This window comes from Crocodylus porosus, unplaced genomic scaffold (assembly GCF_001723895.1).
Source record: "Crocodylus porosus isolate Cpor-Errol unplaced genomic scaffold, CroPor_comp1, whole genome shotgun sequence".
Taxonomy (NCBI): domain Eukaryota; kingdom Metazoa; phylum Chordata; order Crocodylia; family Crocodylidae; genus Crocodylus; species Crocodylus porosus.
In genome coordinates, this window is record NW_017728914.1 from 33,749,767 (window position 1) to 33,764,416 (window position 14,650).

Here is a 14,650-nt window from a genome sequence, read left to right on the forward strand (position 1 = left end):
GGGGCTTGGGGGGGTGCAGAACTGATGGGAGGCTGGGGGGTGCCATGCCCCTCGGCATCCCCTCCCATCCTCTGCACACAGCCCGAGCACCCATGCACGCTGTGACCGACAGCGGGATGGGTTGTGAGTATGGAGGGGACTTTGCCCAAGCGCTTTGGTTTGGGAAGATGGTGGAATGAAGAATCCCGAGGCTGCTTCTCTCCCACAGCCCCCGAGTGACCCTGCGACTAAAATACACACTCTGATCTCAACTGGACTATTTCTAGCCCTCTTAACTGGACTATTTCTGGCCCACATGTTCGCTGGTGACCCACTGCACAGCCCCGTGCGCTTCCTTCACCATCTCCGCCTGGCAAAGCCACCGAGGCCTGGGAAGACAGTACACAGGCACTGACAACTCCCCAGGAGCCTTCAGGGAACCAGGGCTGGGGCTGCCCTGACTGCGGTGACCAATACAGCGATGGCTCCTCCATTTCCCAAGGCAAAGCTGGACACTTAGACTAGATTCCTGACCCCCTCTGCTCAGTGACGCCCCTACCACTGGGCTGGCTGTTCCCTAGCAGAGCTCGGAGGAACCTACTGTCCTGTCCGTCCCCTGGACTCTCCGTCTTATTGTGTCCCCTCCCCAACACCTGTGTCTTTTCTGTGCCCGAGGACGGCATGTTCCTTCCTGCCTGTGCAAGGAGAAATTCCCCACATAGCATCATCAGTGCTTGCAAACCAAAGCATTTCCTGTTTTCCTCCTGTGATTCATCCCAGACTGATGGGGTGGGATGAGAAAGGCTGTGCTGCTGTCCAGCCCCATGGCTGGATATCCTAACGCCATACGGCACCAGCCCATGCTGCAAAGGTACGCGTCCCAGTGCTGATTCTTTCCTTCTTTTTCTATCGTGCAGCGGACTCAGAGGCTCCATGGGCTGCGGGTTCATCACACGCTGCTTGGATGCATCACTCCTGGGGAGAAAAGTTGCAATGCCTGGCCCAACTCTGTTGCCTCCGGGGTGTGCAAACATACACGCGTGTGCTTGCAAAATTGCAAGCCGTGCTCTGCCCAAGCGCTGGGGTGCATTTTCACATGTGCACACGTGTAAACACACATGGGTCCTGGAAGATGCTTGGAACCCGCCCTGTGCCCTTGCTTTTCCTAGATCCCGCTTATGAAAAGACATTTTGCTGCCTGCAGATGGCACAAGCGAGTTGTGCTCAGGACCCGTGGGCAGCTGCTAAAGATGCTTCAAAGCTGGCTGTAGTGGAAAGACTTCTGCTTCACCAAAGGGGAGGGAAATGTCCATGTGCTCATCTGCATCTGAAGGGAACCCAACCCCAGTGTCCAGCACAGAGTTAGTCCCCACACCTGCATCATAAAACTGGCTTAAAACCTATAACGGATCTAAGCGTTGGGGCACATTTCCTATGCCCTGCGCCCACTGTGCTTTCAGAGGCGCTCAGCTCGTGCTTTCAGACCTTTCTCCCTGGCTCTGGGGTTGAGCAGCTTGTTTGTTCCTCAAGGGGAGCTCGGTTCTTTTACGATCACCTGAATCCAGGAGCTGGGGATTGAAGAAGCAAGCCATGTGTGGTCTGCTGGGTAGAACGGAGAGTGTGCATGTTCCAGGTTCTCCCCAGGCAGCCCCCTGCAACCACCCAGACAGGCTGCCTAGGTGCCCCCCCGGGAACCTCCTGCCAAACCACAGCAGTAGCCAAACAGCTTGCGTGGAGGCAGCCAGGAAAACAGGAACGTGGCTTCCTGGCTTCTGCCTGGAAAGCAAACAAGGGCAAGGGCTACATACACATCCGCATCCTGCCCATGCAGCGCCCCGCCCCCCCCCCGACCTGTGAAATGGCTTCTTGCTGCCAGCGGCATGGAGCAGACCTCCAGGGAGGAGGTTTTGAAATAGGCGCCAGGATACTGTAGGTTGTCTGGAACCAGTGGCACACAAGGGAGTGATGCGGCTGCATCGCAACCAGCTGCCATGGGCCTCCCAGCGTGATGGAGCAGGTGCCCCGTCGTGGCATGCTGGGCAGTCTCACATAGTTTGCCGGTGACGTTATTGCTGCTGTTTGTTTTTCCCAGGGTGGTTCCCACATGGCAAGGACTTTGAATAAAGGGAGCTATACACATAAGCACATGTTGCCCTGGCAAGGAGCTGTGAGGACTCCTTGGGCTGGGCTGTTTTCATGTGGGCGCTTGTAGATGCCACTGTGACAGATTGGGAATATTTCCCAAAGAGGAATGGGAAGTAAATGCAGACAGGTGAGCAGGTCACCTGTGCAGGGCCGGAGAGGGATGTGCAGCCTGGCTTTAGCACCCTAGTGGGCTCTCCAGAGCTGTAATGTTAATTACTTCCAGCGTGTACTCTCCCAGGAGAAACTCTCCCAGGGTGATTTAACTGTGGTTGCTCCCAGGTTATTTTTCTCCTGGAGTGGCCATTTTTACTCTGTACACTCGTGTTTTCTCCTGGGAGAGCAGCGGCTCTCCTGGGAGAAAATGAATGTCTGCACGAGGCTTTAGATTGAATGACTTAGCTGTAGCATCAAGGTTAATTACTTAGACAGACTTCCCAGGGGGCAGGAACCATCATCAAATCATAGACAATGAGGGTTGAAGGGAGCTCAGGAGGTCACATCAAGACCAACCCCCTGCTCCAAGCAGGATCAGTCCCATCTACATCATTCCAGCCAAGGCTCTGTGTACTCGGGCCTTAAAACCTCTGAGGATGCAGCATCCACCACCTTTCTAAGGAACCCATTCCAGTGCTTCACCACCCTCCTAGTGAGAAAGTTTTTCCTAATATCCAATCTCAAATTCCCTTGCTGCAGCTTGTGCCCATTGCTCCTCCTTCTGTCATCTGCCACCACTGAGAACAGCCCAGCTCCAATCCAGCATTTCCTGTTTGTACAGCTCCGAGCACAGGGAGGTCAAGATCTACGAGTGGGGCTCCTAGGAGCTCTCACCCTACAAGGAATCCCTTAGGCTGGTTTTGCCTCCTGCCCCTGACGCCTGGCCTCACAGCCCATAGCGCATGGCCCCAGCAGGCTGTGACTGGGTGTTAGCACGTGGCTGTGATCCAGGGCTCACTGATAAATCCCCGTGACACCTTGCAAAACCAGCGCTGTCTCTTCCTCCTGCCTGGGCATCGCTCCAGGCGCCGGGGTGTCTCCAAACAGGACACAGTCCTCACTCAGGTCCCTGCCACCAGGCACTATAAACAGTCCATGCCCCTTTCTGGGAAGGCGGCACAGCTAATTTTTGCAAGGCTGGCTATTAACCCCGCACTGTTTTCCAGGGGCTGACAAACAAACTAGCCAGGCAACACGGGGGTGGGGTCTCCTTTCTAAGATTTGGGATTGTGATCTGGCCTGTCCAGGCAGCGAACCAGCCCTGTGCCCTGAGCAAGCATTGCTGCTTTCTAGGCAGCACCCTCCTGCCACCATCTCTCTGTGCACGGGGGTGCTGCAGGAGTGCGGATGTGCCCTTCAGTCCTGCCCGGTCACAAGCAACATGCACCCCGAGGAGATGCCATGGCAGCCCATCTGCTCTCACTTCTCAGCGCCAAATACAGAGCCCTCCCTTCGAGGGGACGTGCTGGAAGAGGGATAAAGGAGGTGGCAGACAGGGGACCGCGGCCACAGAGTGGGGGCACAACGCAGCCCGTGTCTGTGCCAGCCAGCGGGAAGAGCAATGAGGTTTGTCAGGCCTCAGATGCTGGCGTGATGGGCTCTGGGAGCTGTCACAGCTGCTGCTTGGCCTGCGGGATGCTCCTATCCCAACCCTGTTCGCAGGGGACAGACCCCAGCCGGCATCCTCGGAGGGGCTGAACGGGATGAGCAGGCAGCCTGGACCCCTTCTCCTCTGGAAGGCCAAGCCGCTGAGCACGCTGCAGCCATTGCGTGGGTGGGAAGGTTTAGTTTCCATGGCATCAAAGCAAGAAGGACTGCACGGTCCAAGGGGGTGTTTCCCACGGATGCAGAAAAGAAGGCGGCTGCAGCCGGCCTCTCTCCCAACCTGCTCAGGGCACCCTGCGTGGGAGCGGAGCAGCAACGCCCCAAGAGCCTCTGCCGCGCGCCAGTGCAGCTGAAGGAGGGGGCGAGGGCTCGGGGCACTGTGCCGAGCAGAGCTGGGGGGCAAGGGGGCAACCTGTGGGTGCAACAATTGGGGAGCACTGGTCTGGTTGGATCTGATGCCCTGCCACCCCCTGAAGTGGCTGGGATGCTGTAGTTGGGGCTGGTCCTGCTTTGGGCAGGGGGTTGGACCAGATGTGACCTCCTGAGGTCTTGTCCAGCCCCCGTTTTCTTCGATTCTGACCCTCGAGCCTCTCTTGATCAACAGGACGGGGTGGGGAGAAGGACCGGCCAATACCAACCAACGAGCTGCACTGCCCTCAGGAAACCCCCGCGCAGCTCTGGCACTGGCGGGGCTGGCACGGCACCCAGCCAGCCAGCCTTGAACTCAGACAGTTAAGATAGCCTCACTGTCAGCCCTGGCTTAAGCCGCGTTTCGGCTCTAACTCCCCTCCCGTTCAACGAGACCTCTGCTGAGACGTGGGTGCCAGGTGCATGGGGAACATGGGGTTCCCGCTCCTCCTGGGTGGCTCCTGGCGATCGCATCGGGCCCTTTGGCCCCCGTACTGCTCTAGAAACTCAAGTCCAGGGGCCCAAGAGGTCCCCAAAGCCTTTGGACCCGTAGTCTCTGTCCCTGGCCGTCTGACTGCTTTCAGCTGCACTGCAGGCGTGTTTATTTTACCTGCACCCGTTATCAGTGCCCTGTCCTCAGCACCCGCTCCCCCAGCTCTGGGTCACCTGAAACCTTGCAGTGGGGATTCTTGTATTTTCTCCCAGGTCAATGGTAAAGCAGAGAGGGCAGGAGCCCCCTTCCCAGCAAACCCCGCCACCCTGCCCACGGCCCCCCGGACCACAGCAGTCGGAGGTCTTGAGGGTGTGCGTGCCGGCCTAAGTGTGCACCACAGTGATAGTGCAGGGCCCTAAGCATGCACCACGGTGACTGTGTGCAGCTCTAAGTGTGCACCACGATGATAGTGCAGAGCCTAAGCATGCACCACAGTGATTGTGTGCAGCTCTAAGTGTGCACCACGATGATAGTGCAGAGCCTAAGCATGCACCACAGTGATTGTGTGCAGCTCTAAGTGTGCACCACGATGATAGTGCAGAGCCTAAGCATGCACCACAGTGATTGTGTGCAGCTCTAAGTGTGCACCACGATGATAGTGCAGAGCCTAAGTATGCACCACAGTGACTGTGCACAGCTCTGGGTGTGCACCACAGTGCTTGTGCACGGTTCTGCGTTCAAGTGCCCTGTAGAAGCCTCAGCCCCCGGACACTGCCACCGCTGCCTCAATTAACCGAAGCTGCGTTTCCATCCCAAACTGGTTCAACGCACGTGTAGCCCCATGCTGATAGGTCAGTCAATACCCTTCGGGGATCCAGCCCGGCTGAACTGCTCTGTTGTTCTGCCCAGGATGGATGCCAGGCTGCCAGGCCTATAATTACCAGGTCCTCCCCTTTATCCTGTTTGAGTACCAGCACGAGGATACCCATCACAAGCTGGCATAGCAGGATCTGCACCTGGGAGTCTCGGGTATCTCTGTTGCGGTAACCTCCCCATCGGAGGTGGAAATGGGAGCAGCTGGCACTTGGCTCTCTGTAGCCAGGATCTCACATCACACGTCCCTGTGCTATCTCCGAGAACCCAGCTTGCATAACCCTAACCCCCCTCTCCCCCAGCACGTCCGGCCCAGCCTCTGCTGGCCTTGGGGATCTGAATGAAGGAGGCTATTGTCTTTTCTGAGCAAGGTGGAAGAGCTCAGCCTCTCACACCACAGCACAGCACATTCACACGTGCTCCTGTCTCTTCCGGGGGAGCCAGCATGGACATGGGGGAGCTTGTCTTGGTCCCTGCAGGCTCCTGGAGAGGTCCATTAGATGAAAGCAAACACTCTGGGGGCCAGCTTTCCATGCTTTCCACCATTCACCCCGCTCCTCGCTCACGGGAGCTTTCTCACCCGCTCCACCCAGAGCAGGGTCAGACCAAAGCTTCCTCTCCACCACCCCTTGTCCCCTTTCTGGGCGACCCCAGACTCCCCCATGTACACCTGCCCCCTTGGGCACAGTCCTCGCAGTCCCCCAGGCAGCCAACCCTCGTGCTAGCCTGAGCTCTAGCGATTCATAGCCCAGGCCCGGCATTTTAGGCTCAGCATTGCCGTTTGTTCCCCTTCCCGTGCCCTGCAAGACCTTCGTGTTACGCCAATGAGCAACCCCTGACCTGGGCAAGAAGTCCCCCAAAGGGCCCTGCAGCCAGGTCACTGCTCCCCACCGATCCCCTCCGTGACTCAGTGTCAGTAATATTTAACTGGAAGCCAATGCCAGGTAAATATTTTGATCCCGCTGGAAGTCTGAGGGCATCCCGGGACCCGCCAGCGCCCTCTGCGCTGTTGGCGAGAAGCCGGGACCTCTCACGGCGGGGTCTGCGCGGGGCCTTGGGGACAGCCATTAGGAGAGCCTGGGGCACAGCCACCCACCTGGAGCCCGCCCAAGGCAGCCGAACCCTTTGGCCCTTGCTGCTCTGGCCAGCCGTACAGCCCCCAACCTCTCCTCTCCCCCTCATCTCACGTCCTGCCAACTGCAGCCCCTTCCTTCGCCTCCCAGCCCCTGCCTGCATGCCCGCCACGGCGGCTAAGGGCACAGGCACCGCTTGCTCCATCCATGCCACCCCTGGTACTTGAACCTCTCCACCTAGCCACCCAGCTCTGTTCTTTCCAGGCTCACCCTGCCACAGGCAGGACTTGATTTGCTAGAAAACAGAAAAGCTCCCGGGAGTTTTGCATGGACTCTCTGCAGTGCCTGTGGCTTCTGCCAGTCCTTTTGCTCTGGATTTAGCCTCCTAACATTGCCCCCCAAGCTGGCAGCATCTGGAGACAGAGATATCTTCTCTGTTAATACACAGCTTGTTATGAAAAATTTGCGTGCGTATGAAAAATTTGCTGGTGGGGCTTGAGTCTCACCAATTTAAAATGATACAGCCTTAAGGCTGCAGTCTGTGCCTGGCTCATGGGAATCAGACTGGAGGAAGAAAGCCTTGCGCTCAAAAGCTTGTCCTACCCGGCTCTGCAGCTGATAAGAGGTATCGCCCTAAGCAATCCTTGCCTCTGGACAAATAGAGCAATAGGACCCTCTGCCTGTCATGCAGGTCCCTTTAATGCATCTGTCATTTTATATCCCTGCAGCCAAAGCAGCCCAACCCAGCCCTGGCCTGGGAGCAGAGCTGCTCCAAGGAGCCTCAGCCTCCCTGGAGGAGCTTGCAGCCCCTTTGAAATGAAGCCAGCCGCCCCGCTTCTCACGGCACGCTCCAGCACTAAGTCCTTCCAGACTTACAAGACTGTGCGAGCCTTATCTGATCCTAAATGGACCCAGCAGTCCCTTCCCCAGGCACGAGAAGACCTCACCACCCCCAATCAACCCACCCCATAGAGCAGCTGGGCCAGTCTTTATAGGAGCTGCAATCAGCTCCAGCTGGCCCCAGATTTTGCAGCATCCCCTGGCTAGGTTAACCCCTTCCTCACCACAGAGCGGGGAGGGGCGGCATGCATCTCGGTGCAGCAGGGGGCAAGGACCTGAGCTGGCTCAGCATGCCTGCCTAAGGGGCCAGTGCTGGGCAGGACAGCGAGGTCGGGGAAGGAGATGCATGGGGAGCAGAGAGGAGTCCTGGCTGAGTCACTGCCGGCGTGACCGGGTCTCTGGCGCGCTGTCTAGTCCTAGCAATAACATGGCTTATTGCCACAGACAGGGAGCAGCTGAGAGGTGGACCCACCTCGCCTCCCTCCCTCCACCCGCCCGAATACCCCAAAAGCATTCCTTGACACCCACTCGCTGCAGCTGATGCCCAGCCCAGAGGGGTGTCTCAGCCCCAGGACCCCCCCGGGTTGTGGACCTGCCAACTGCACCCCACGCCTGGGCCCTCTGGGCTCATCTCTACTGAGCAGAGAGCGAGGGGGGCTGTGTCTAAACTGGTCTTGGTGCATCTGCAGCTGCGGTCCCGCAGGGACGTGGGCTGCGCCCAGGGCAGCAGTGCTAGCCAGACGCCTGAAACCCCTGGGGTGGCATGTGTGGGGCCAGGGCAGCAAGCAAGGGGTGTCTGTGCCCCCTGGCAGGGCCAGGCTGGACCCCGAGGGGGCACAGAGCAGGCACTGCCCATGCGGGAGCTTTGTCTGACCCTGCTGGAGGGGGCCTCTGAGACCTGGCAGGCAGCTGGGCATTGCCCAGTGCCCTCCAGACGCCCCCACTTACCACAGCAGCCCGCTGGAGCGTGGCCCCCAACCCCTGCCCGTTTCCCCGACACAGCGTCTGCCACCTGGGTGCCCCCGGCACTGCCCCAGCCCCTGTCTCTTGGTCCATGTGCCCCCCGCCTGCCGACAGCGCCCCTTGCAAGCCCCCCAGCTCCTTGCCCCTCCGCCTCGCCTCTCCTGTCCACCCCCTGCCACGTGCACTGGGGAGCTGGGGCTGGCCCACGTCTAGCACAGGCTGAGGCTCCCCCAGCACCTCCCTCCGCCCCATCCGGGCGCTCAGAGCCAGACTGTGGGCGGCTGTGCTGGGGCGCAGGATAAGAGCTATGACTTTCCCTATTGTGCAGCTCCTAATCTCCTGTTGCATAAAGTCCAGGCACGTACTCTGTGTCCTCTGCCCCGTTCCCCCCCAGGGCTTTGCCCTCTGGCCCTCGGCAGCTGCACGCTGGCGTGCCAGGAGCCTTGAGCCAGGTCCAAGCCCTGCCCTTATTGCTCCTCGCTGAGTGCATCCTCCTCCCTGTCAGCCCCCTGCAATGCCCGTGCCCCTTGGGCTAGGGAGCGGTGCCCGAGCCCAGGGCCCATATGGTTAACGGGTTGTGGGAGTCTTTGCCTGCCCCTGATTGGCTGGCACGGTTCAGCCACAGCCCTTTATTTCTCCCTGTCGAGCTGAAAGGTGGCAGAGCCCGTGGCGGAAAGGACAGCGAGGGATAATCCCGGCCGCCGAGCTCCTCGGGGCAGGGCGAGGGGCGCGCACCCCTGCCCTGCTGCAGCTATGGGGGGCCAGCTGCACGCCTCCTGGATCTTCCCCTTGGTTTTGGCTGGCCTGGTTCAGCCGAATTGGGGGCAGGAGAAAGACAAGGTAAGGGGCAAAGTGGGTTGCAGCATGCCTTGGGGTGCTGCTGCCTGCTGGGGGGGCCCGTGCCCCCGAGCTCAGGCATGCACGAAGGGGGTGAGAGGCTGCAGGGAGCGGGGTGTGGCATGGGACCGGGACCCCTAGACTGCAGGGGGGTCGGGTCCTGGGATCTGTCTGAGCCGGTCCCGTGGCCCCCACCTGCTGAAGTGCCTGGGGTGAGGAAGTGGCAGGACCCCGTTCCTGCCGCCGGCTTCCCTCCTGTGCCCTCCCGGCCACCCCAAACCCCGGGCCCACGGACAGCCGCGGAGGGGCTCTGCAGGATGGGGCAACATCACCGTCTGAGCTGGGAGACGTGGCCCTGAGGCACGTCGCGGGGGCGGCTTGCTGATGGGTACAGCATGGAGCCAGCACGGTGCGCTCGCAGCCCTGGGCACGCTCTGCTCTGGGCAGGGATGTGCCGGGCAGCAGGTGCTGGGCAAGGTGCCCGGAGAGGCAGGACCCTGGTGTGCCCTGAGCACTCGGTGTCCGCCTGCCCCGTGGGGAGCAGCGCCGCACAGGGGGAGGCATCATCGGGGCCGTCGGCATCGCGGGGAAGACCGACGTGGCAGCAACACGGCTCCCCTGGAGAGCCTGGCACGGCCTCGTGTGCCTGCCTGATAGCGGCTCCCAAAATAGAGCCCGCACGGGGGCTCGCGTGACGCACGGACCTAGCATCACCCTGGAGATGACTGGCTGCGGGGCAAAAGCCACAGATATCTGGCTGCCCCTTTGTGCCAGCCTGCCCCAGGGAATGAGGGCTGGGGGGATGCCGCAGGTGCCCTGGCGCGCAGTCGCACCCTCAGCGCGTGGGTTTGGCTGTCATTGCTAGGGTCCAGAGCAACCTGTGCTGAAGGGAAGGGGAGCCTGGGGCTCTGGCTTTGGACCCGCAGGGTCTTGCAGCAGCGCCCTGCCCCACGCAGACATCCCTGCCAGGGCACCCCGGGGTGCAGGGAGCCCGGGGTTCCTCCGAGCGGGTGCAGACACAGCCAAGCCCTGGCACGCGCCTGCCCAAGAGCTGGGCACGGGGGGCCGGAGGGGTACCACCGACTCACCCGGCACGGCTCCGTGCTCCCGGCTGCGTCGCACCCTCGGCCCTGACGACCAGATCCTAGTAACGGCCCGTTCCTAGGAGACAGGCACTCCATCACGAGCGGCTGCCGTCAGCCTGGCGACGCAGGCTCGCTCGCCGCAGCCCAGGCCCCTGCCAAGCCCCGCTCCTCTCCTGGCCCAACAGGATCAGGCACCGGGTTTGTCTCCATTGACTCACCCGGCTGCTTCCTGCCCGGGTCTGGGTGCCAGCAGGCAGGTGGGGAGCTGGGAGCACTGGGGGGGGGTGCGTGGCGGGATCTGTGCCCATGCAGCGGGGCCCCCCCGCCCGAGAGCCCAGCCGTGGCTGCGTGGGGCTGGAGAGAGGCCAGGCAGGAAGACCCCTTGGTGGGGGCGCCCCGCTGGGGTGCGTCCCCAGGCCTGAGCACCTGCCCCCGTGGCCGTCTTCCAGGTGAACTGCTACAGCAACGTGGCCGGCACCATCTACGACTACGGGGCCCTCACCATCGACGGGGAAGAGTATGTCCCCTTCAAGAAGTACGCGGGGAAGATGATCCTCTTCGTCAACGTGGCCACGTACTGAGGGCTCACCATGCAGTACATCGGTAAGAGCCCCCGGCCCTCTCCCAGCCGCCGCGTGGCGCGGCAGCCCAGGCCCGGGCCCTTTCCAGACGAGAGGGGGACGTGTCCCTGAGGTCGGGCGCACAGTGGCCGTGTCGGCTCGTGCCCCTCACGGGAGCGCCAGGCAGGAGGCGGAGGAAGCCCGCGTGAGTCCCCGCTGCCGCAACGGGGATGGGAAGAAACGGATGCGCAAAGCAGGGCTCGAGCCCAAAGAAAGCCCGTGGGGATGGCCAGGGCTCGGCGAGCCTCACGGGAGAGGCTGGGAGAGGGCGACGAAGCTGCAGCCCCGCCCTAGGTCCGTGGACACGACTAACCCGCAGTGGGGATGGGGTCGGGGGGCTCTGCTTGCAGAACTGAATGCACTACAAAGCGAACTGGGGCCCTACGGACTCGTCGTCCTGGGCTTCCCCTCCCACCAGTTCGGGAAGCAGGAGCCCGGGCAGAACGCCGAGATCCTTCCTGCCCTGAAGTGAGTGCCAGAGCCCGGTCCGGGGCGGGGGCTGCCAAGCACGGGGTCAGCGCCCACCTGCGCTGGAGGGGGGTGGAAGGGGGCCCGCCGCCCAATTCTCCCCTTCCGCTTTTGCAGGTACGTCCGCCCGGGCGGAGGCTTCGTCCCCAATTTCCAGCTCTTCCAGAAGGGCGACGTGAACGGGGAGAGGGAACAGAAGGTCTACACCTTCCTCAAGGTCCGCGCACACCCCCCTCTCACGTCTGAGCGGGCGAGAGCCGGGGGCGCGGTGGTGACGCCTGTCCCTCCTTCCCCTTGCAGAACTCCTGCCCTCCCGTGGTGGAAAACTTCGGGGACCCCAAGCAGCTTTTCTGGCAGCCCCTGAAGATCCACGACATCAAGTGGAACTTCGAGAAGTTCCTGGTGGGGCCGGACGGGGTGCCCGTGATGCGGTGGTACCACCGCGCCACCATGGCCACGGTGAAGAACGACATCGTGGAGTACATGAAGGCCCAGAGCCAGCTCTAGGGAAGCCCGCGGGCGCTTGAGAGATGGGCTGGGGTGGGCCGCCGTGCTTTATCCAGAGCCGAATCCCCCGGGCTGCGCTCCCCGGCACCCGGAGCCCCCAGGACTATCCTTTTTCAGAGGCTGTCTGCGCCAGGGAAGGGGCTGGCAGGGCCCCAGCCAGTCGCGCTGCGCTGTGTGGACCGGCCCGGGCTACAGCTCCCACGACCGGTCCACAACAGCCCTGTGCCTCCCACACCCCTGTCGTCATCGCGGGTGCTCACTTGAGGCGGCATCTTGTCCCCCCCGACTGCAGCCACCAGCCCCGTGCCCCCCACCGCTGCCCTTGTTCATCCCTCGTCCCCTCTGCATTATGGGTGCACACCCATCTCGAGATCCCCTCCACTACGCCCCGTGTCACTATTTATTTGCTAGGACCCCCCCAAAAGGATGACTCCCCTTTCCCCACCTGCTCTGCCACCCTCAATGACGGAGCTGGCTTTTGCTGTCAGCCGGTGGCTGAGTCCTGTGGGGGACAGGACCGTGCTTCAGGGCTTCTTGGATAAGGTGCATTGTCCCATCCCACCCCACCCCTTCAGGATGTGCCCGCTGGACTCTCCTCCTGCCCCCCTCGGCTCGCTAGGACGTGGGGTCTCTGCCCGTGCCAGCTTAGCGTCCTCTCCCCTGCGAGCGAGAGTCGGGCCGGGCTCTAGGAGCCCGGAGGCCGCATCGCCATGAAGGGCAGGCCTGAAGCCCCCCCCGGGCGGGCCTGTCCGGAGCTGCTGGGCGCAGCACAGCTCTTCCAGTGCATTCAAGCTGTGCCGTGGCCCCTGCAGAGATGCGCGTCTCCCCTCTTCTCCGGGAGCCGGGCCCCCCACCTCGCCTACACCCGCAGCTGTAGACATGCACAATAAAGACTCTGCATCACACCCCCGGCCTGCTTTGTAAGGGAAGGATGGGGATGGCAAGGGGTTGGGCTGAATCCGGGATCTGCCCCCTTCCTCTGCCTGGGATGGGTCAGGCTTGGACATGCCGGACCAACCCTGGGCAGCCCGTCCAGTGGCACTGCCAAAGCCCCCGCAGTGCCGAATAGAGGCCTCTCCCCGGCGTGGCTAAGGAGGGTGCAGTCCGAGAGCGGCATGGCATGCAAGCCACCCCCGCATGGGCTAACGGAGGAGGAAAGCAACCCGCAGTCGGTAGGACATGAGCCCATGGCCCTGCTACCTCTCCAGCATCGCCCCAGCTGGAGGAGACCCCGGGAGATACAGTGAACCCAAGCAGAGCAGGTGGAAGGTCTCTTAAGTTTATTAGGGGAGGGGACACGTCCAAGAAACGCACACGCACGCTGACAGGTTTGTACAAAACAGACCTGTGCCAAAGGCCGGCTGCAGGGCACAGCACAGCGCCCCGGCAGGGCTAGAGGCAGGCTGGGAGAGTCAGCCAGATTTGGGGCAGGTTAAAAGGCGAGTGTGTTTCGGGGGAAGGGAAGGGGGAGACACCCCAAAGAACCAACACGGGGGCAGCTGGGCTCCCACTTTGTCTCCCAAGAGGCAAAGACGCCTCGCCGACAGCCAGCGCCCGCCCGCCCCGCTCTGAGCCTGTCCAGGCTCGCTCCTAACGAGCGCTGTCCATCACTGCCAGGGTAGTGTCATCGCTGTCCATCACCGCGGGGCAAGCCTCTGGGCTGCCCACAGCCACACACGTGAAAGGCCAGGGACCGCGTTACGCTGCAGTCACCCAAGGGACACAGGCTCCTGCAACACGGAGGCTCCCAGCGGCGAGCTACGAGGGCTGGGAGCCAAGTGGAGCCCCGGGGCTGGGGACGAGAGCACGACCGTGAGGCCTGCCTGCCTCCCCCCTTGGCACCGCAAGCCAGGCACCAGCTGCTCCTTCTCGGTGCCTGGGGGCACGGCGTGGTGCTGCCTCCACCCAGAGCTCCTCTGGGACATGTCGAGCTGAGAGTGCGGGATGCACCGGAGCAGACGCGAGGGGGCGAGCAGCAGGAGGAGGGGTCTGTATATACACAGGTACACGCACGGCCCACCGCAGCTCCTCTGCTGTCAGCCAGCAGCTATACCGGCCTGGGGGATTTGGGCCCCCCTGGGCCTGCAGGTTCTGGAAGACAAAGACAGGCCGACATTGCACAAGTGCTCGCTGGGCACCACACGCTTGGTATCCCCGTTAGGGGCTATTCCTGGGTGACCACGGGCATCTTCATGCCCAGTCTGCAGCTTCTGAGCCACAAGCAGCCTTTCCCCCTGCTCCCTGGGGGGACTCTGTACCTGCATCCTTGGCTGGTGGCTTCACCCCATCCACTGCCGGGGAGTTCTGGGTCCGGGATGCTGTGCAGGGGGGCAGACGCCAGGCATATTCTGGCTGAAACAGGAGGGAAGGGAACACACGGGCAGCATGACCGAGGGCACAGGCTGTCTCTGAAAGGAGCGGCTGCAGGGCAGGGAGGGGGATTGAGCCTAGCGGGAGCCTGGACGCAGCAAGACACTAAGATGTGGGGGGATGTGGGCACGCTAGAAGGGAGGAATAGGCTACAATCAGATCTGGACAGGTTACAGGGGTGGGCGGATGAGAATAGGATGGGATTCAACGCCGACAAGTGCAAGGTGCTGCACCTGGGGAGGAAGAACCGGCACCATCCCTACAGGCTGGGGGACTCCCTTCTCGTCAGAGCAGAGGCAGAAAAGGATCTTGGAGTCATCATTGACTCCAAGATGAACACGGGCTGGCAGTGTGGGGACGCGGTCAGGAAGGCCGACTGCACCTTGTCGTGCATCCACAGATGCATCTCGAGCAGGTCCAAGGAGGTGACCCTCCCCCTCTATGCGGCAC

General features: G+C 61.9%; 2 protein-coding genes across 3 annotated transcripts in view; one reads left to right on the forward strand and one right to left on the reverse strand.

Moving 5' to 3' along the window:
* Positions 1-8,863: 8,863 nt before the first annotated feature.
* Positions 8,864-12,725, forward strand: GPX3 (glutathione peroxidase 3). The gene is made up of 5 exons (XM_019535243.1): positions 8,864-9,153; positions 10,685-10,838; positions 11,206-11,323; positions 11,441-11,540; positions 11,624-12,725. Exons 1-5 carry the CDS (start codon positions 9,067-9,069, stop codon positions 11,828-11,830), a joined length of 666 nt encoding a protein of 221 aa, XP_019390788.1. The 5' UTR covers positions 8,864-9,066; the 3' UTR covers positions 11,831-12,725.
* A 368-nt stretch (positions 12,726-13,093) lies between these two features.
* Positions 13,094-14,650, reverse strand: part of TNIP1 (TNFAIP3 interacting protein 1) — a 23,610-nt gene continuing 22,053 nt past the window's right edge. For both annotated transcript variants that reach the window (XM_019535242.1, XM_019535241.1), the window contains exons 17-18: positions 14,089-14,182; positions 13,094-13,921 (exon numbers count right to left, since the gene is read on the reverse strand). In XM_019535242.1, the coding sequence (XP_019390787.1) occupies positions 13,878-13,921; positions 14,089-14,182 (138 nt within the window). In that variant the 3' untranslated portion in view covers positions 13,094-13,877. The remainder of the gene's footprint in view (positions 13,922-14,088; positions 14,183-14,650) is intronic.